This window comes from Vanessa cardui, chromosome 27 (assembly GCF_905220365.1).
Source record: "Vanessa cardui chromosome 27, ilVanCard2.1, whole genome shotgun sequence".
NCBI lineage: Eukaryota > Metazoa > Arthropoda > Insecta > Lepidoptera > Nymphalidae > Vanessa > Vanessa cardui.
The window spans coordinates 8,126,476-8,150,088 of NC_061149.1; the positions used below are offsets into that span (position 1 = coordinate 8,126,476).

General features: G+C 35.7%; 1 protein-coding gene, 1 long non-coding RNA gene and 2 other non-coding genes across 4 annotated transcripts; 3 read left to right on the plus strand and 1 right to left on the minus strand.

Moving 5' to 3' along the window:
• The first annotated feature begins 5,950 nt into the window (after positions 1–5,950).
• Positions 5,951–7,383, plus strand: LOC124541153. Its single transcript, XR_006967194.1, has 3 exons — positions 5,951–6,188; positions 6,270–6,386; positions 6,809–7,383. It is a non-coding gene; the product is annotated as an uncharacterized LOC124541153 (long non-coding RNA).
• Positions 7,384–10,024: 2,641 nt separating this feature from the next.
• LOC124541009 lies at positions 10,025–11,008 on the minus strand. The gene has a single exon (XM_047118782.1). The coding sequence runs from the start codon at positions 11,006–11,008 to the stop codon at positions 10,025–10,027; it is 984 nt and encodes a 327-aa protein (XP_046974738.1).
• Positions 11,009–20,593: 9,585 nt separating this feature from the next.
• Positions 20,594–22,496, plus strand: LOC124541328. The gene has a single exon (XR_006967238.1). It is a non-coding gene; the product is annotated as a small subunit ribosomal RNA (ribosomal RNA).
• Positions 22,497–23,250: 754 nt separating this feature from the next.
• Positions 23,251–23,407, plus strand: LOC124541298. The gene has a single exon (XR_006967212.1). It is a non-coding gene; the product is annotated as a 5.8S ribosomal RNA (ribosomal RNA).
• The last annotated feature ends 206 nt before the right edge of the window (positions 23,408–23,613 follow it).

Consider the following 23,613-nt stretch of genomic DNA (forward strand, 5'->3'; position numbering starts at 1 on the left):
TGTTTGACACTATGGAATGACTATAAATGACCGTGTTTCCTATTTAAAACAAAATTATCTTTAATTATAACAAATTATCACAGATTATACGTACCGTTTCATTGCTATCACCTTTCTTATTCTTGTATGTATTTCTAGACCTTAATGAAATTTCATTCGAATCTTCATTGATAAATTCGGGTTCTGTAACACCGAGGATGCAGTCTCCGTCGTCTGACTGGAAATATTAATTATCTATTAAGTAGATGAGCAAAGACATCTTGTAATTGATATTGGTAGCTAATCTATAGCGTATCCCCATGGAAGTACGAAAGCAGACAAATCTTGAATTTAAGCAAGTCATGCAATTAAAAATAATTCAACAACAAACAAACAACAACAACGGCCTGTAAATTCCCACTGCTGGGCTAAAGGCCTCCTCTCCCTTTGAGGAGAAGGTTTGGAACATATTCCACCACGCTGTTCCAATGCGGGCTGGTGGAATACACATGTGGCAGAATTTCTATGAAATTTGTCACATGCCGGTTTCCTCACAATGTTTTCCTTCACCGCAGAGCACGAGATGAATTATAAAGAAAAAATTAAGCACATGAAACAGCGGTGCTTACCTCGGTTTCAACCCGAAATCATTAGTTAAGATGCATGAGTTCTAACCACTGGGCCATCTGGCATACGCTATAGATTAGCTACCAATATCAATTACAAGATGTCTTTGCTCATCTACTTAATAGATAATTAATATTTCCAGTCAGACGACGGAGACTGCATCCTCGGTGTTACAGAACCCGAATTTATCAATGAAGATTCGAATGAAATTTCATTAAGGTCTAGAAATACATACAAGAATAAGAAAGGTGATAGCAATGAAACGGTACGTATAATCTGTGATAATTTGTTATAATTAAAGATAATTTTGTTTTAAATAGGAAACACGGTCATTTATAGTCATTCCATAGTGTCAAACAAAGTGCCTTACCGTCATCTGCCCCTATATATGCTTAGATCTTGAAAATTAAGCGACAGATTTTTATGTGGTTTTTTTTAATAAATAGTTTATCGAGAGGAAGGTTTTTGTATATAATACATGAACAGAATAGTCAACAAACACTGATAATTTTAGAACTGTCTAATGTAATGTCGTAAATGAACAAATTCTTTAGCTATAGATATATTTAAACCATTTAGTATGAGCATTGCAAAAAACAGTATCTATTTTTCTTGGAGTTCAAGTTTGCTTCATACGAAATTTCATCAAATTCGGTTCAGAATTGTTTGTGAAAGGGCGACAAACAGACACACAGTGTATGTTTATAATATTAATAGTTTAGTAGGCATAGTATTCGATACCTACGTACGCTCGGCTCGACTTTTTTTTTGAAATTTTGAAATCCATCAATAAATGACTTAGAAATAGATTATTAAAGTTTACGTATTTTAGTTCGGAACATCTGTAGTTTACGAGTCGCCTGTGACGTCATTCGACCTGTTCGGTATCACCGCACCACGAATCATTCAACCATTAGTTTCCGGTTCGCGCTCTTGCTTTGTTTTTCTACGTAATTTCTTCTACAGGTCGAAAATATATGTATAAATTCTTTCATTAGGTGAGCTATTAAGGAAAAAGTTTTATTGAATATTTTACTATCTAAGGTTTTACATAATATATCGAAATCTATAGCCAGCCTCACAGAGGAATTGTCTAAGGAATTTTCTTAAATGATATTAGAATATCACTTACTTGACTAGCATATATAGTATAAATACTTTCATAAGTAGTTTAGCAAGAAAAGAAATCTTCTCGTAACCTCATATAAAAAATAACGTTTTTAGTTATTTTATTTAAGGTATGATTGGGATATTAAGGCTTGATTGTGACTGAGAAAGAACTATTTGAACACAAAATAGTACCGTTTTGTGAAAATATTGATGTTTTTGAAAGAGAACTGCTTACAGATGATATCGATATTTTTGATGGAGAGTGCTGAAGATAGAAGTAAACGATTTGGGAGCACTTATTTCCTGTATCTTTCGCACTGTTCCTTTAGTATGATTTTTAGCATTGTTTGTTTTTTTTGTGAACTCTGAAACTGAAGTGTTTACTTGAACTGCTTTGTTTCTCTTTTTATTTGAATGATTAATGATCCCCCAACCAGTCGATATTTTACTAAATTTTGAGTGTCATATTCAACCTGTAAATAAATTATATTTTCACAGCACTAAAATTAATTTACATAAAATATATAGTTTTTTTACTGAATCAGTTAATGCACACTTCTCACGACTATAAAGTTAAACATAGTATAGGATATATTTAATAGTTACTAACATAAAAATGATCTTAACACAGATATTTAGAACTGTTAGGGCCAATTAAATCATGCTTCATTAATTTGCACCACTTTTTCCTTCTTGTTATATTATTTGGTACACGAAAAAATATTTTATTGGGATTTTTAACTGTTGTGCTTTGACACATAGGATATACAATACAATAAATGTTGGCATTTTTTTTAACTTCTGCCATCGGGTAATAAACAAAATCCAATTAAAAGGTAGGAGCAACAACGCATCATTCGTATTTCGTATTCGTAGTACGTACCCGGCGATTACCCGCTGGGTCGTAGGTCAGATGACGTCACACGACGGAACGCCGCTTGTAACAAAATTTTTCTACAACCGCAACTTCAAAGTCCCATAACTTTCTTATTTCTTAAGATATTTTATCTATTCTTTCACGTGTTTGTTTTATTTTTTGGAAATTTTTATGAGGTATAAATAAAAAATATAAAATAGTAAATTCCTTCATTCTAAATACAAGTACCCCTAGTACGAGTTTGACAGTTAACTATAAATTATTTTACTTTCGCGGTTTTCGACATTTTGCTAGTACGAGTATTTTGACGTTTTCGTAAGCAAGTATTTTGACGTTTTCGTTAATTTCTTATCGAGTTGGAATTGTAATTCAATTTGTTTAGCTGGGACTGCTGGGAGCCAGTGAGTGCTCATGTTAAAAATTAACTTTCAAATTCAAATACGGAAAACAATATTATATTAGCTAAAATGGATATAACATTATTGATAATTGCCTTAGAACAAAGTTATTAAGTATTTGGACATGTGAAGAAGAAATGAACGCTCAATTAATATAAGAAAATACTGATTATATTGTTTTAAATATTATTATATATATAATCTAATTACATCATATGATACAACCGCAAGGTGAGTAAATTTAAAATTTATTTTTATGGGATGCTAATACGTTATTTAATTACATTAAAATAAATGACTATTGTAAAGACATTTGAGTAATTTAATAATATTTTATTATGTATTACTTTACACTACATTACTTAAACTAGAGAACAAAATTTTCAACAGAAGATATATTTGTTATTTGTGTCTTTTGGTTAAATGAGTATATTCGAAAACATAATATAAATACTTTACTTATTTTTATTATATTCAAGGGTGGAAGATGAGAATGTGTTGTAGATATAATGGAGATAATGCATAGTATTATTAATCAACCATAAATCTTTAGTGTAAACATCTTTAAATGAAATAAATTTATTTTTCAGGCTATCAGTGTATCAATCCTTTATTTGGAGCAGCTAAGCTATTAATGATGATTTGGTGCAGACAGACAACATCCAAGAAACATGTGGCCATGCATTAAACTACAATCTACTTATCCATATAATTAATTTTCTAATTATTTAATTCTAACAATAAATGTACTAAAAAAATCGATTTATCTCTTTATTCTGTATCTTTTATTTTGTGTTACTGGCATGGTTTTATAAAATAATTTTGAATTAAGAATGATTATAAATTTCTTCATAATTTTGTAAGAAAAATCTATAAATAAATATGAATACTCTTGACTACAGTGGTTTGTTTTGAACATATAAATAACCAATTTTAAAAACATTATCATTGCTTAATAATATACTATGTTGTTGTTATTCATACTTTTTCAATTAATAGGTACATTAAAACAAACAATTAAACAATCTTTATTGTTTAATGTAAATACATAACTTATGTATGCAATACATAATATTATATTTTAGTAAAAATAAAACCAAAGTTATTACAGTAATTATTATTTGTTTTATTATTTAAAACTACATTTATTACTACATTTTCACTAAGAATCTTCAAGTTAGAGGTATAGATGTAGCCTCACGCTGGAAAATACAGCATTAATGTATTTGCATATCTTTGTTTTGGTTTGTATTTCTTCTATGAAACTGTAATCGCAAACAGTAATTTTATTCAAACATTCACAACCATACAGAATAATCATGATCTAGAAAAAAGAATCGAATAATATAAATATAATTTGGGCCATATACATAATGACAATGAGATATAATTGCCATTAAATATATACACCAAATTACATGATTATTATTAAATAATGAAATAAACAAATCATTTAGGTATTACCAATATAACAAAATAATTGAAACATAAAAATATAATCAGGAAATGAAAGTAAAAATTTAGAAATAGATAATGTCTTTGCAAATTCATTTTACTTATAAATAGTAAGTAATAGTTGTTCTAAATATGTATAAGTATTTTAACGTAAAATTGTAAGGAAAATTCAACTAAAAATACTTGAAGGTTATGTTACTCACAGTTAAACTCAAATTTCTTTAATTAAATTATATTATGAGGATATAATCGTAGCGATAGCGACGACGAAGACGACGACGACGACGAAGAGGGTACGCATGAGGCAGAGAGATTTACGTGCGTCCGTCGGTCGGCACAGTTTTACAGAACGAAAACAAATATAATATTATCATTTAACCACCGTGTGTTTATTGTGTATTGCAGTGTTTCCGCGACGATCGCGACGATATTCAAGTAGTAAACTACCAAGAGTAAGAGACTACGAGAAACACATCGCGTCGTCGTTTTACGCAAGATACACTCGACAAACAAATGGATAAGACATATAATACGTTTTCGTCATACGAGAGTATTGAACGGTCACTTCGCGTCTCACGAACACAATTCGGTTTGTTCGACGTTCGAACCATCACTACTCCTTATATATGCCTGGCGACGAAGATGACATTCGGCGCGTTCGAACGGAATGTGATTTTTTTTTTTTTCTATCTCATATCCCCAATAGACTCGCTGATGCAACAACATTCCCCCCTAAAATAACCCCCGAACCCCCCCCTCTCCCAACACCACTCCCTCCCTAAATCCTTTCCCTTCCAAACTAACCAAAGTACAACCTATACTGGACCGAGGGAACGATTTTTTGCCTATCTCAATATGATAAAATTCAAAAACAAATAAAAGAAAAAAACAACAACAACAACAACAACAACAACAACAACAAAGACGACGACGAACGAACAAGAAAAACGAGTTTTTCGAGACACGTTCGAGGATTTCACAAAGTGTGTCGATATGAAAGACTATTCGTTTGAACGTTCGTGTATTGTATTATAGAGACTACGTAATATACGTACATTCGTTCATTTCACCCGTATATCGTTTTAAAAATTATAATAATAGATATTATTAATTAGAAAGAAAGAAAGAAAGAAAGAAAGAAAGAACACTTTTATTTGGGACAACATGACACTTGGTACAAAATAAAAAGTAAAAATAATAATAATAATAATTAATTACTAATAAATTATCATTTACACAAAAAAAAAACAAAAGAAATAAAATGAACAATAAAAAAAAGTAACGATTCAAAAACAAATATAAAGAAAAAGAACAACTACAATAAACGTGACGTGTCCCAAATAGGTATACCATTCAGCAATTCAAAGGTGTGGACACCTAATGCTGATTTTCAATGGTACCCTTTTTTTTATATACCTACTGACGGGCGGTGACCCAATTAAAATACAAATACTAAAATTTAAAATAAAGACAATAGACATTACACATATAATTTATTTATAAGATAAATTGCATACATTAAATAATAATTAATTCATTCAATAAAACTACACGCAAATATATTTATATTTTGTATAAAGCAAAACCAGTTATGGAGAAATAGGATCACTGGGAATGTTATTACAATGCCACGTGCGCCGCGCGCCGGTGGTCGCGTGACGCGTGCATTTTACTTGTATTATAATTATAGTGAATTCAGTGGACACAAAAAGAAAAGTACTCGGTGGACGTAAGAGTTTAAGGTATAAATATATTACATATAATAATAAAGTATGTGAGCTTATATTAAAAATAACTAATGAGATACTTTCTTTGATTTCTAGACTACCCAACGATAAAATCAAATAATAAAACCTCATTATTAGCGGCAGTTTTCTCAGCATAACTAACGTATAGTAGTTGGAACAACACCATGCAAGCAGCGGAGCCATACCATTAAGGTAAGATGATATATAATTAATATTTATATACCTAGGTAAAGAAAATTAGATATTAATGTATGTTATATTTTAGTACTATATTAATATATAATCGAAGATCTATTTGGTTATTAAAAAAAAAATACAAGTAAAAAAAAAATAAATTAAAAAAATAAATAAATAAATAAAATGAAAATTACAAAGTAATTAAGCCGATGTCACGCCATAGTTATGTAACTCGAGAACGAAGCCAATTTTTTAAGATTATGTATATGTAATACTTATATATAACTAATATAAACATATATACATAGAAACACATACAACCATATATATAATTATACATATACACAAATACGAATATATATTTATTATTCCGATTGTAACTGTAGATTAAATAAATATTTTTTGTATTTAATATTAAATGTTTTTATGGTCTTTAGGATCCGAAGCGGAGGGGGGATGTTGTTCCAACACCTCGTTGCTGCGTACCGAAAACTGCCGCGGAATGCTGCTGTGCGGTGTGACGGCACATTCAGCATATAAGATGAAGCTCTCGTTTGGTAACTTCTATTACTTTCATTGGCCCAGCTCAGTTTATTATATAGATATCTAGGCGTTTTATTTTTAATTACACCAAACAACAAGGTTGCAAAGTGCAGTTGCCTACGGTATTCCATCCTCGCTATTCGGGCGTTGTTGAGGTAAGGGGAAACATGTGCGCGAGGCGGTATTTTGAAACAGTACCTTATACATGCATTTTGTACCCGCTGTATAAGATTTTTGGTGCGTGTGAGTAATCTAGGCCCGATGACCGCATCAGCATAATTAAACTTCGAAAGCACTAAAATGTCGCATAATTTTATACGCATATCTTTACTTAGCACGTCCCGGATCTGATATAAGACTTTTAGCCTGTAAAAGCAATTGCGAGCTGTATTTATAGTGTGCTTTTCGAATGTTAATTGCTCGTCGATCAACAAGCCCAAACTTCGTGCTTCCGTGACTCGGTCTATTCTTTCTCTTTTGATATGCAAGAATGGATTTAGGTCATTAATTAAATTGACATGTTTTTTTGTTCCTAAAATTATATATTTGGTTTTTATCGGATTTAAAATGAGATTGTGACAATCTGACCATTCTGAAATACGTTTAAGATCATCATTTAAATTTCGTATAGCCATATTTGCTTCTGAATTTTTGAAAGATAAGTATATTTGTATATCATCAGCATAAATATGGTAATTACAATGTTTTATATTTTCAACTATATCCGCACAGTAAAGCGCAAAGATAATAGGCCCTAATATTGATCCTTGGGGGACGCCTCTGTGAACGGAACAACAATCAGAGAGAGCCCTCGAGCCATCCTCATTTATTACCTCTACAATTTGTTTACGATTTCCTAAATAACTAGAAAACCATTTAATTGCGTTACAGCTGAACCCGTAATATCTCAGTTTTGCTAAAAATAAAGTCCTATTTATTGTGTCAAAGGCACGCGAGAAATCTAACAAAACAAGAATCGTACCCTCACCCCTATCCTGTGCACATAACACATTGTCAATCACATCCAATAACGCGGTAGTAGTGCTGTGATGTTTTCGAAACCCGGACTGTCTTGTGGGTAAGATATTGTGAGCCTCTAAGAATCCTGTTAACTGGTTACACACAATTCTCTCCAATATCTTTGAAATACAAGGTAATATGCTTATTGGTCGAAGATCCTTAAATTCACTAACGTTGTCTTTCTTGGGTATAGGTCTCACTAGAGCCGTCTGCCACAAGGTCGGAAATGTGTTGCTTGTAATAGATTTATTTATAACTGTAGTGATATGTGCCAGTGTAGTCGGTAAAGTCAGTAGGAGCATATCCAATGAGATACTGTCTATACCCATAGCATTTGACTTTAAAGAGTGTACCGTTTTTAAGACCTCTAATTCATCGACAGTAACCAACGTGAAAATAGCTGAGCCATATTTATGCATCTCATAATAATCGATTGTCGACGGAGAAACGTAGTTGCTACCAGGAATGTTCAAAAAATGGTTATTTATCGTATTCGGATCATTAAGTTCTTCTGGTATAATATTATTATGCCTTTGTTTTATGTTAACATGCTTTTTTAAGTGACTCCAAAGTATAATTGAGTTTTTGATATTTGAGTTTATATGGAAATTAAAATAAGCCGACTTCTCTCGATAAATTGCTTGAGTGACCTGCGATTTTAAGTCTTTATAATAATTTTTACTTGTTTCCGACCCAGATCTTTTTGCCTTAACGTGTGCCTCATTCCGACGATCCATCAATAACTTTATATTATACGTTATCCAGGGGTACTGATCTTCCCTAATATAAATCATTTTAATAGGCGCAACTAAGTCAAATACCCACAGCAAATTACTAGTGAATACGGCCACCATGTCGTTTATATCCTCGATATTCTTCACGCTCTGCCAGTTAATTAAATTAAGTGCTTCAGTAAGGTGTTCTGAATTAATATCTTTTAAAGGTCTAAACGCAATAGTTTTTGGTAAGATTTTATTTTTTTTAATAGTTATTTCGCAGGATATAAAGGCATGGCCACCGAATTCCGCTACGTGGTCTACTGTTATTTTACCAACCGGAGTATTTGAGCAAATAAGATCAATCATAGTCTCACTATTAGGTGTAAAATGTGTTGGTTCTGTGACATATTGTGTTAAGTCATGAGTTGAAAGGAACAAGTCCAATGCCTGCTTATGATGATCTCGAGTGCGAATATAATTAATATTAAAATCTCCTAATAAGTACAGATTATCATGATAGGGTAAGCTACCTATAGATTCTGTCAAGGCGTCAAAGAAAGTTGTAATATTTCCCCAGGGAGGGCGGTATGCTGTGCCGACAATTATAGTTTTGCTATTTATTTTGATACTTACCCACATTTGTTCCACAAGGGGTGATATCGGATGTACAAGTGTACACACAGATATACCGCGTTTGACGTAAAAACCGACACCCCCACCTCGTGAACGTATTTCTGCTGGCCGTGGTATGTGTCGCAACCGGTAGCCAGGCACAACAGGAGCTCTGCCCTCCTCTCCCGGGCGCAACCATGTCTCGTTAATTGCTATAACATCTACCTCATGGCGCTCCATAAGCACTATAAACTCGTCGTGATGTGACCCAAGCGAACCCGGGTTGAACAAACCCAATTTAAGATTTTTATAATTGATCATTTTTTATAGTAAGTAAAAAAATATACAAAGAGATAAAAAATAAATGAGATGCACAAAATATGACCGTTTCATAAAATAATACTAAGCTGTATATAAAAGAATGATGTATATACTTAGAGTTATTCAAATGAACGTAATAGTTAATGTGGAAATATATAAATAATTTTATATTAGTTTTATACAATATTAAATATTTTATCATACTGACCGGGGACACGTCATTGAGGGTTACAAAGTGCGTTTTCAAATTACAATAATTTTGATCATTATCCAGCCTTAACAAAAGTATATAGTAAGAGTAGACAAAAAAACTAAATATAGACATTCCAATAAAGGCAAATAAATTAATTTTACTTAGACTATAAACAAACAAGAACAATATTAGAAAATATTTGTAATATAAATACACTACTCTTATAAAATTGGTTAATTGCCAAATTATTTTAAACCAAAAATCTTACTTAAATCACATTCTGTCCGAATGCGTTGTACTGCTGTATCCGTCTCACGTCGCATATATATTCTCCCTTCTCGCGTCCATATGAAGCGCCACCCGTGTCGTTTGCCCTCCTCTCTCGCTTTATAAAACAACAGGCGATTAAACCGAGTCAGGTGCTCATTGATATAGACTCGGGACGGATTGCCGTCAGTGACGCCTGATGTGTCGGTCCCGCGTCGTACCCGCGCCGCCTTTATGACATCGTCGCGCAGAGACCGCCGCGCCAATCGCACGATCACTGGTCGCGGACGCTGACGCTCCTCACTCGACACTAGTGCGCGATGCGGGCCGGCTCGCTCCGCGCTCACAATATCGCAGGAGTCGAGAGCCATGCCTAACTTCTTCGTGACCGCTAGAGTCAGATGGACAGCATTCTCACCACTCCGTTCCGGCAAACCCGTTATTTGGATGTCATTTATTAGCGACTTTTGTTCACGATCGTTGATGTCTGATTTTAATTGCGCAATGACATCATTTAAATTTTGATCGACAGACCCCGAGTTTTTTTCTTCCAAAGAAGTCAAACGCTCCTCTACGTTGTCGACCCTTTTATTAAATTCGGCCATATTGTCGTTCATTCTCGTCAACTCAACCCTGAACGAAGTTATCTCTCGCGTGACCGACATAAGCTCTAACCGCAGAAGCCTCATTTCTTCAGCCAAGCATACCGCTGAGTTCTTCTCCTCATTATCAGCTGAACTAGCATCTGTAAATATATCACCCATAGAAGGCGACTCAGTATTTACGACAGACTTATTCTTATTTTCCGTTCTGCGGCACCCTGGGCACGTCCAGCGCGCGGGGAGGCGGGAGTCGGGGCTAACGTTGACGCATAATCGATGGAATACCGAATTACACTTATTGCACTTTGCGCCATCTGTAGTTGATAAGAACTTGCCACATTGATTACATTTGTTGGCCATTATGCGTTTAATGTAGTACGTAGCTTTTCCAACAGGTGTCACTAAATAATATTTTTGTATAAAGTTTATTAAGGAAATGAAATATTGTAATAATTATGTATAAGGGATAATATATTTCACTATAGACGGTTCTAAAGTTTGAATATGTAAATAAACGAGTAATCACAAATACACCAAACCACTAGATTGTACGTTTAATCGAAAGAAGTATACGTTGAATTGTTTTCTTTGTGGGTAGGTATATACGCATCAGCTGATCCAAACAGCTGATTTACTTTGCACAAAATTCACTGTTTTTAAAACTTATCAATGTATTTATTACACTTACAGTATGTTTATACACTTAATGTTTTAATAAAGGTTTGTTTTATCAATTTCACTGAGTTTTACTATTTTTGTTTCTATAAAATGTACGAACACACTTGTCACCGCTAAACGTCAGGTAGGTATTTTTTCAAATTACTATACTAGTCGTATAATATACGATACGTATGTAATAAATAACATTATTATTATATACTACTCTATTCGTATATGTACATGATGATAAAATACGAAAGTTCGTGTATCGATAGAGTACTGTAGTGACATATGTAGAGTTTAGTTATTGATTCGTATTAATTTATCGAAAATGACGTTATAAGAAGATACGTAAAATAATATATAAAAAGAATAAACATTAAACGAAAATGATTTACTAAATCAGGGACTCTAACGATTTCGGAGTGTTCGACGAAAACTTGGAACGTTCGTGTATTGAAAAAATCGAAATCTCTCGAGGACAACCTATCATCCTCCTTCTACTTCTCCTACTCGAACTCTACGAGTTCGAGTATATTATGATTATATTGATTTATCGGAAATTTCTTAAAATTCAATATTCGTGTTATATTTATAGAGTAGTATTAGAGTTCTAAAATATACCGGTAACGCATACCGCATATCTTTCGAACGCTACTACTACCTACTCTACACTACTCTAAAACGCTACTACGACAATTCTATCATCAGTAATCGTAGAAAACAAATCTTTTCTTAATTATAATAATAATAATAATAATAATAATATCGCTCGGTATGCTTATTTCGTTTATTCGTATAAATTATACATAAAACAACAACAAACAGAGACACACACGAATATATATTATTAATATATATAATTCAGACGACGATAGAGTGTCGTTGTTCGTTTCGCGTATATAGAGTAAATGTTTGTTGTATAGATAGATACGTCCTCGGACGAATCACCTGGCGTAGGGCTGAGTCTCAACAGATCGCAGCACGACGCTGCTCTACCGAGCACAACACCCCGCCAGGAACGTAAGTCGTCTACAGACTATTCCGAGCCCCGACATCGAACTGAGGTATATTCGAAACTTCGGCGCCGTGATGCACGTGTTAAGACCGCTCGCATCGATCGCCGCGTTCCAAATGGGCTTCGACGTCGCACCTTACGAATAAAGCGCGACTAGTAAAGTCACATCGTTTAGAGCCTCCCGACTCTCGGGGCTCCACAGTGAGCATATCCTTGCCGGATTCGGCTAGGCTGGCTTCGGCCTTAGAGGCGTTCAGGCATAATCCCGCGGATGGTAGCTTCGCACCACCGGCCGCTCGGCCGAGTGCATGAACCAAATGTCCGAAACTGCGGTTCCTCTCGTACTGAGCAGTATTACTATCGCAACGACGAGCCATCAGTAGGGTAAAACTAACCTGTCTCACGACGGTCTAAACCCAGCTCACGTTCCCTTTTGATGGGTGAACAATCCAACGCTTGGCGAATTTTGCTTCGCAATGATAGGAAGAGCCACACAAGAGTTGTGTCAGCCACGGTGCCCTTGCCCCAACAATCAAAAGAAAGAAGCGATACGAGCCCCTTGATTGATCCAGTATATTAATGTGTAAAAGGTAATTTGTAAAAAACATATTTGTTAAAGTATTCTCGTATTGTTTTTTGATAGATATACTGTAGGGTTTTATTGGCTGACACCGACTCCAAATATAACAATAATTATAACTACATGATATAATCGTTAATCGACTTTTAAGTAGTCTAATATTTTTCATTTCATTTAACTTAGGAAGACTCTAAAAAATATGTTGAATACGCAGTTATTTTTATTACTTTTTCGTGCATATTCATTTGTTTTAAAATAGTGTTTTGTTTGAAGTCGGTTTTTCTTTTTGTTAAAATTTTTATTTATTTTTTGATTTTAAGTGAAGTTGATGTTGACTAACTAATTTTTTTAATATGGATAGATTAAGCGTTCCGTTTATATGAGTCAGAAACTACTTCGAGGACAATTTCAAAGGAAACTTGCGAATAAAGCAAAAATAGACTTTCGAAAATGCGGATTTAATACGTCACGCGGCGTAAACTACAAGGATCCCTCGAAAGAGCTGTAATCGAACTCAGCAAAAAAACTTTGAAAAAGACCAACTATATTTCGTACATCATATGACATCACATCACATACACAAAATTTGATTAAAGATAGTAAGAAATTCTGCCCCATATCGCACCCTAACTGCGAGCGGTATAGGAGTTCCATCACTACATAGTATAAAACAAAGTCGCTTTCTCTGTCCCTATATCTTTAAATCTACGCAACGGATTTTGATGCGGTTTTTTTTAAAAGATAGTGTGATTCAAGGGGAATGTTTGTGTATATAATACATGAACAATATAGTAAGGAAACACTGATAATTTTAGAAGTTTGCGATGTGATGTCGTCAATAAACAAATTCTGTAGTATATTTAGTATCAGTATTGCACCCGTGCGAAGCCGGGGTGGGTAGCTAGTTGATTATAATATTCGACTATGATAATTACATAAACATAACCACATTACGGAAGGTGACTCAAATATCCAAATAACCTATAAATAAAAGATTCGATTGAGTATCGCTAACGTGCTCCTCAGAATTGTTCCGTTCCCTTCCGTTCCGTTACTTTGTCATGAATCCTGTGCTCAGAACCTTACCAAACTTTCACCAAATTACCCTTGAAGTATATATTTTATAATAAAAAAAGAATTATCAAAATTGGTTAACGTGGTTTTCAGTTATTCACCTATTTGTCGCGCATTTACATAATGCAAATTTAAGACTTATGTCGTTTTCACATGGATATCATCATCGGAAAAAAAAATAAAAAAAATGGGACCCCACGGGAAGCACTACCTTTCAAACAAAAAAAAAATTATCAAAATCGGTCCACCCAGTAAAAAGTTATAAGGTAACAAACATTAAAAAAAAAAAAAAAAAAATACAGACGAATTGATAACCTCCTCCTTTTTTAAGTCGGTTGAAAAAGGACTATTTGAATATTACAAACAGACACTCCAATTTTATTATGTGTATAGATGTAACTGAACTTGTGGTCAGTTCTGCTAGCTAGCGCAAAAATAAGATAGCAGGCAGTCGAGCCGAGCGTACGTAGGTATCGAATACTATGCCTACTAAACTATTAATATTATAAACATACACTGTGTGTCTGTTTGTCGCCCTTTCACAAACAATTCTGAACCGAATTTGATGAAATTTCGTATGAAGCAAACTTGAACTCCAAGAAAAATAGATACTGTTTTTTGCAATGCTCATACTAAATGGTTTAAATATATCTATAGCTAAAGAATTTGTTCATTTACGACATTACATTAGACAGTTCTAAAATTATCAGTGTTTGTTGACTATTCTGTTCATGTATTATATACAAAAACCTTCCTCTCGATAAACTATTTATTAAAAAAAACCACATAAAAATCTGTCGCTTAATTTTCAAGATCTAAGCATATATAGGGGCAGATGACGGTAAGGCACTTTGTTTGACACTATGGAATGACTATAAATGACCGTGTTTCCTATTTAAAACAAAATTATCTTTAATTATAACAAATTATCACAGATTATACGTACCGTTTCATTGCTATCACCTTTCTTATTCTTGTATGTATTTCTAGACCTTAATGAAATTTCATTCGAATCTTCATTGATAAATTCGGGTTCTGTAACACCGAGGATGCAGTCTCCGTCGTCTGACTGGAAATATTAATTATCTATTAAGTAGATGAGCAAAGACATCTTGTAATTGATATTGGTAGCTAATCTATAGCGTATGCCAGATGGCCCAGTGGTTAGAACTCATGCATCTTAACTAATGATTTCGGGTTGAAACCGAGGTAAGCACCGCTGTTTCATGTGCTTAATTTTTTCTTTATAATTCATCTCGTGCTCTGCGGTGAAGGAAAACATTGTGAGGAAACCGGCATGTGACAAATTTCATAGAAATTCTGCCACATGTGTATTCCACCAGCCCGCATTGGAACAGCGTGGTGGAATATGTTCCAAACCTTCTCCTCAAAGGGAGAGGAGGCCTTTAGCCCAGCAGTGGGAATTTACAGGCCGTTGTTGTTGTTTGTTTGTTGTTGAATTATTTTTTAAATTCAAGATTTGTCTGCTTTCGTACTTCCATGGGTATACGCTATAGATTAGCTACCAATATCAATTACAAGATGTCTTTGCTCATCTACTTAATAGATAATTAATATTTCCAGTCAGACGACGGAGACTGCATCCTCGGTGTTACAGAACCCGAATTTATCAATGAAGATTCGAATGAAATTTCATTAAGGTCTAGAAATACATACAAGAATAAGAAAGGTGATAGCAATGAAACGGTACGTATAATCTGTGATAATTTGTTATAATTAAAGATAATTTTGTTTAAATAGGAAACACGGTCATTTATAGTCATTCCATAGTGTCAAAACAAAGTGCCTTACCGTCATCTGCCCCTATATATGCTTAGATCTTGAAAATTAAGCGACAGATTTTTATGTGGTTTTTTTTTAATAAATAGTTTATCGAGAGGAAGGTTTTTGTATATAATACATGAACAGAATAGTCAACAAACACTGATAATTTTAGAACTGTCTAATGTAATGTCGTAAATGAAACAAATTCTTTAGCTATAGATATATTTAAACCATTTAGTATGAGCATTGCAAAAAAACAGTATCTATTTTTTCCTTGGAGTTCAAGTTTGCCTTCATACGAAATTTCATCAAATTCGGTTCAGAATTGTTTGTGAAAGGGCGACAAACAGACACACAGTGTATGTTTATATATTAATAGTTTAGTAGGCATAGTATTCGATACCTACGTACGCTCGGCTCGACTGCCTGCTATCTTATTTTTTGCGCTAGCTAGCAGAACTGACCACAAGTTCAGTTACATCTATACACATAATAAAATTGGAGTGTCTGTTTGTAATATTCAAATAGTCCTTTTTCAACCGACTTAAAAAAGGAGGAGGTTATCAATTCGTCTGTATTTTTTTTTTTTTTTTTTTTATGTTTGTTACCTTATAACTTTTTTACTGGGTGGACCGATTTTGATAATTTTTTTTTGTTTGAAAGGTAGTGCTTCCCGTGGGGTCCATTTTTTTTATTTTTTTTTTCCGATGATGATATCCAGTGGAAAACGACATAAGTCTTAAATTTGCATTATGTAAATGCGCGACAAATAGGTGAATAACTGAAAACCACGTTAACCAATTTTGATAATTCTTTTTTTATTATAAAATTATATACTTCAAGGGTAATTTGGTGAAAGTTTGGTAAGGTTCTGAGCACAGGATTCATGACAAAGTAACGGAACGGAAGGGAACGGAACAATTCTGAGGAGCACGTTAGCGATACTCAATCGAATCTTTTATTTATAGGTTATTTGGATATTTGAGTCACCTTCCGTAATGTGGTTATGTTTATGTAATTATCATAGTCCGAATATTATAATCAACTAGCTACCCACCCCCGGCTTCGCACGGGTGCAATACTGATACTAAATATACTACAGAATTTGTTTATTGACGACATCACATCGCAAACTTCTAAAATTATCAGTGTTTCCTTACTATATTGTTCATGTATTATATACACAAACATTCCCCTTGAATCACACTATCTTTTAAAAAAAAACCGCATCAAAATCCGTTGCGTAGATTTAAAGATATAGGGACAGAGAAAGCGACTTTGTTTTATACTATGTAGTGATGGAACTCCTATACCGCTCGCAGTTAGGGTGCGATATGGGGCAGAATTTCTTACTATCTTTAATCAAATTTTGTGTATGTGATGTGATGTCATATGATGTACGAAATATAGTTGGTCTTTTTCAAAGTTTTTTTGCTGAGTTCGATTACAGCTCTTTCGAGGGATCCTTGTAGTTTACGCCGCGTGACGTATTAAATCCGCATTTTCGAAAGTCTATTTTTGCTTTATTCGCAAGTTTCCTTTGAAATTGTCCTCGAAGTAGTTTCTGACTCATATAAACGGAACGCTTAATCTATCCATATTAAAAAAATTAGTTAGTCAACATCAACTTCACTTAAAATCAAAAAATAAATAAAAATTTTAACAAAAAGAAAAACCGACTTCAAACAAAACACTATTTTAAAACAAATGAATATGCACGAAAAAGTAATAAAAATAACTGCGTATTCAACATAATTTTTTAGAGTCTTCCTAAGTTAAATGAAATGAAAAATATTAGACTACTTAAAAGTCGATTAACGATTATATCATGTAGTTATAATTATTGTTATATTTGGAGTCGGTGTCAGCCAATAAAACCCTACAGTATATCTATCAAAAAACAATACGAGAATACTTTAACAAATATGTTTTTTACAAATTACCTTTTACACATTAATATACTGGATCAATCAAGGGGCCTCGTATCGCTTCTTTCTTTTGATTGTTGGGGCAAGGGCACCGTGGCTGACACAACTCTTGTGTGGCTCTTCCTATCATTGCGAAGCAAAATGCGCCCAAGCGTTGGATTGTTCACCCATCAAAAGGGAACGTGAGCTGGGTTTAGACCGTCGTGAGACAGGTTAGTTTTACCCTACTGATGGCTCGTCCGTTGCGATAGTAATACTGCTCAGTACGAGAGGAACCGCAGTTTCGGACATTTGGTTCATGCACTCGGCCGAGCGGCCGGTGGTGCGAAGCTACCATCCGCGGGATTATGCCTGAACGCCTCTAAGGCCGAAGCCAGCCTAGCCGAATCCGGCAAGGATATGCTCACTGTGGAGCCCCGAGAGTCGGGAGGCTCTAAACGATGTGACTTTACTAGTCGCGCTTTATTCGTAGGTGCGACGTCGAAGCCCATTTGGAACGCGGCGATCGATGCGAGCGGTCTTAACACGTGCATCACGGCGCCGAAGTTTCGAATATACCTCAGTTCGATGTCGGGGCTCGGAATAGTCTGTAGACGACTTACGTTCCTGGGCGGGGTGTTGTGCTCGGTAGAGCAGCGTCGTGCTGCGATCTGTTGAGACTCAGCCCTACGCCAGGTGATTCGTCCGAGGACGTATCTATCTATTACAACAAACATTTACTCTATATACGCGAAACGAACAACGACACTCTATCGTCGTCTGAATTATATATATTAATAATATATATTCGTGTGTGTCTCTGTTTGTTGTTGTTTTATGTATAATTTATACGAATAAACGAAATAAGCATACCGAGCGATATTATTATTATTATTATTATTATTATAATTAAGAAAGATTTGTTTTCTACGATTACTGATGATAGAATTGTCGTAGTAGCGTTTTAGAGTAGTGTAGAGTAGGTAGTAGTAGCGTTCGAAAGATATGCGGTATGCGTTACCGGTATATTTTAGAACTCTAATACTACTCTATAAATATAACACGAAATATTGAATTTTAAGAAATTTCCGATAAATCAATATAATCATAATATACTCGAACTCGTAGAGTTCGAGTAGAGGAAGTAGAAGGAGGATGATAGGTTGTCCTCGAGAGATTTCGATTTTTTCAATACACGAACGTTCCCAAGTTTTCGTCGAACACTCCGAATCGTTAGAGTCCCTGATTTAGTAAATCATTTTCGTTTAATGTTTATTCTTTTTTATATATTATTTTACGTATCTTCTTATAACGTCATTTTCGAATAAATTAATACGAATCAATAACTAAACTCTACATATGTCACTACAGTACTCTATCGATACACGAACTTTCGTATTTTATCATCATGTACATATACGAATAGAGTAGTATATAATAAAATGTTATTTATTACATACGTATCGTATATTATACGACTAGTATAGTAATTAATAATATCTATTATTATAATTTTTAAAACGATATACGGGTGAAATGAACGAATGTACGTATATTACGTAGTCTCTATAATACAATACACGAACGTTCAAACGAATAGTCTTTCATATCGACACACTTTGTGAAATCCTCGAACGTGTCTCGAAAAACTCGTTTTTCTTGTTCGTTCGTCGTCGTCTTTGTTGTTGTTTTTGTTGTTGTTGTTGTTGTTGTTGTTTTTTTTTTCTTTTATTTGTTTTTTGAATTTTATCATATTGAGATAGGCAAAAAATCGTTCCCTCGGTCCAGTATAGGTTGTACTTTGGTTAGTTTGGAAGGGAAAGGATTTAGGGAGGGAGTGGTGTTGGGAGAGGGGGGGGGGGGGGGTTCGGGGGTTTTTTTGGGGGGGAATGTTGTTGCATCAGCGAGTCTATTGGGGATATGAGATAGAAAAAAAAAAAAAATCACATTCCGTTCGAACGCGCCGAATGTCATCTTCGTCGCCAGGCATATATAAGGAGTAGTGATGGTTCGAACGTCGAACAAACCGAATTGTGTTCGTGAGACGCGAAGTGACCGTTCAATACTCTCGTATGACGAAAACGTATTATATGTCTTATCCATTTGTTTGTCGAGTGTATCTTGCGTAAAACGACGACGCGATGTGTTTCTCGTAGTCTCTTACTCTTGGTAGTTTACTACTTGAATATCGTCGCGATCGTCGCGGAAACACTGCAATACACAATAAACACACGGTGGTTAAATGATAATATTATATTTGTTTTCGTTCTGTAAAACTGTGCCGACCGACGGACGCACGTAAATCTCTCTGCCTCATGCGTACCCTCTTCGTCGTCGTCGTCGTCTTCGTCGTCGCTATCGCTACGATTATATCCTCATAATATAATTTGTTGATTTATCGTAGTCGATATGCGACGTCGTCGTGACGCGCGATACGAGTGTAACGTTAAAGACGGAGTTCTTAAAAGATTCAGTGTATTCGTACATACATATATTTTATATGTGAACGGTCGTTTCTAAAACTCTTTTATATCAATTATCATTTACATAAAATACATAAACCGAGTATCGGTACGATCACTCAAACACCGGGCGTCGATCCCAATGTTTTACGATAATAATCGTTGAACAATAAATACGTACACGTCGTGTGCGAAGTGTTATTAAAATTAAATCGATCTCGTTCAGAACTTTCGAATTCGTGACCTTTATGTGTCATTCTGTGACGACGACGAACGCCGTTCGTGTGTCTCATTGAAATATAAAAAGTCAACCGTTTAAATCGATCGCGTCTAACGCGATCGACTATACGGTGAGACGCTCGTTTCATATTGAATCTTACGTATGTATGTGAAATATGAAATCGAGAGAGGAGAAAGATATTTTGACGACTCGAACGAGTCTCTCGTATATCAGTTAGCTCCCTGGTTGATCCTGCCAGTAGTTATATGCTTGTCTCAAAGATTAAGCCATGCATGTCTCAGTGCAAGCCGTATTAAGGCGATACCGCGAATGGCTCAATATATCAGTTTTGGTTCCTTAGATCTTACTCAGTTACTTGGATAACTGTGGTAATTCTAGAGCTAATACATGCAATCAGAACTCTGACCAGTGATGGGATGAGTGCTTTTATTAGATCAAAACCAATCGACGGAGGGCGTCTCGTCCGAAGTCGTTAATTTTGATGAATCTGGATAACTTTTGCCGATCGCATGGTCCAGTACCGGCGACGCATCTTTCAAATGTCTGCCTTATCAACTTTCGATGGTAGTTTCTGCGACTACCATGGTTGTCACGGGTAACGGGGAATCAGGGTTCGATTCCGGAGAGGGAGCCTGAGAAACGGCTACCACATCCAAGGAAGGCAGCAGGCGCGCAAATTACCCACTCCCGGCACGGGGAGGTAGTGACGAAAAATAACGATACGGGACTCTTTCGAGGCCTCGTAATCGGAATGAGTACACTTTAAATATTTTAACGAGGAACAATTGGAGGGCAAGTCTGGTGCCAGCAGCCGCGGTAATTCCAGCTCCAATAGCGTATACTAAAATTGTTGCGGTTAAAAAGCTCGTAGTTGCATTTGTGCGCCGCGCTGTCGGTGCACCGCATCCGCGGTGATACTGACACGTCTGCGGAGCATATCGTCGGTGAGCCGGCGGTAAAACGCCGGTTCAATATCAAAATCCTATCGCGGTGCTCTTCAGTGAGTGTCGAGATGGGCCGACAATTTTACTTTGAACAAATTAGAGTGCTCAAAGCGGGCTCAAAATGCCGCTTGAATATTTCGTGCATGGAATAATAGAATATGATCTCGGTTCTATTTTGTTGGTTTTCAGAACTCCGAGGTAATGATTAATAGGGATAACTGGGGGCATTCGTATTGCGACGTTAGAGGTGAAATTCTTGGATCGTCGCAAGACGAACATCAGCGAAAGCATTTGCCAAAGGTGTTTTCATCAATCAAGAACGAAAGTTAGAGGTTCGAAGGCGATTAGATACCGCCCTAGTTCTAACCGTAAATATGTCATCTAGCGATCCGCCGACGTTACTACAATGGCTCGGCGGGCAGCTTCCGGGAAACCAAAGATTTTGGACTCCGGGGGGAGTATGGTTGCAAAGCTGAAACTTAAAGGAATTGACGGAAGGGCACCACCAGGAGTGGAGCCTGCGGCTTAATTTGACTCAACACGGGAAATCTCACCAGGCCCGGACACCGGAAGGATTGACAGATTAATAGCTCTTTCTTGATTCGGTGGGTGGTGGTGCATGGCCGTTCTTAGTTGGTGGAGCGATTTGTCTGGTTAATTCCGGTAACGAACGAGACTCTAGCCTGCTAAATAGGCGTCGTCATTTAGGTGTGCTCGATTTCGGTCGAGCAACTCACTGGCGGCGTATTAAAATTCTTCTTAGAGGGACCGGCGGCTTCGAGCCGCACGAGATTGAGCAATAACAGGTCTGTGATGCCCTTAGATGTCCTGGGCCGCACGCGCGCTACACTGAAGGAATCAGCATGTTCTCCCTGGCCTAGAGGCCCGGGCAACCCGTTGAAACTCCTTCGTGCTGGGGATTGGGGTTTGCAATTATCCCCCATAAACGAGGAATTCCTAGTAAGCGCGAGTCATAAGCTCGCGTTGATTACGTCCCTGCCCTTTGTACTCACCGCCCGTCGCTACTACCGATTGAATGATTTAGTGAGGTCTTCGGACCGACACGCGGTGGCTTCACGGCCGTCGGCGTTGCTGGGAAGTTGACCAAACTTGATCATTTAGAGGAAGTAAAAGTCGTAACAAGGTTTCCGTAGGGGAACCTGCGGAAGGATCATTAACGTTAACGTTATCAATCTCTTTCTCTATGTAGATCGAGTGCGATGATGAACGATAATATCAAATAACAAAAAAAAAAATAATAATAATAAGAACGTCAATCAGCGTCGTCGTCGATACGCACGTACGCGCACACGCACGCACCTACGAAACTACTACTACTACTACTACTACAACTACGTTATCGAGTCCTCGACGTACGCGTGAGATACGATATACGTGTGTAAGTAGTATACGTAACGTAAAGTAACGTGGTGATGTGTTTCTGTGTTCGTTCGTTCGTACGTTCGTCTTCACTGAATAGAAACGGGATTATTATTATTTAAAAACAAGCGATCAGACGTTCGAGATTGTCGTTTTTCGATGCGAGGACGCGATTTTCTAAACTACAACAACAACGACAACAACTCGATGATTTTTATGATCACTCTTGTTGTGTGTACGTGTTGTGTCGCGAGAGTCGTGTAACGCGTCTTATTCGATATATTTCAGAATGTCGGTTGCGAGGAAAGTACGTCGTGTTATTGATTTAACACATCGTCATCTTCATATAAAATGTATTTCTTTTTTTTTATTTTTTTTTTTTTAATATATTTTTTTTTTATTTTTTTCTCTATACACTGAAAAAGAAGAGATAAATAAATAAAAATAAAAATATATACCATTCGAATCACTAATATCACCGACGTATAAAATCGTACGAGTGATCGTAGAAATCATATAATTATACAAGTAACAAACGAAAAATAAACCATTACCCTGGACGGTGGATCACTTGGCTCGCGGGTCGATGAAGAACGCAGTTAACTGCGCGTCATAGTGTGAACTGCAGGACACATTTGAACATCGACATTTCGAACGCACATTGCGGTCCGTGGAGAAACATCCAGGACCACTCCTGTCTGAGGGCCGGCTGTATAAAAATATAAACCACACTGTTCAATGTTTAATGTCGTGTCGTCGTCGTAGTCGTATGATGATATCGACGTTTTACCGAACATATGACGGTATCCGCGTTCGATGTAATAATGCGTTATTTTTATTATTATCACAATAATAATATAATGCAAATTCATTCGTTCTCGGTCCGTTCAAATATTATAAAATACGATGTGTAT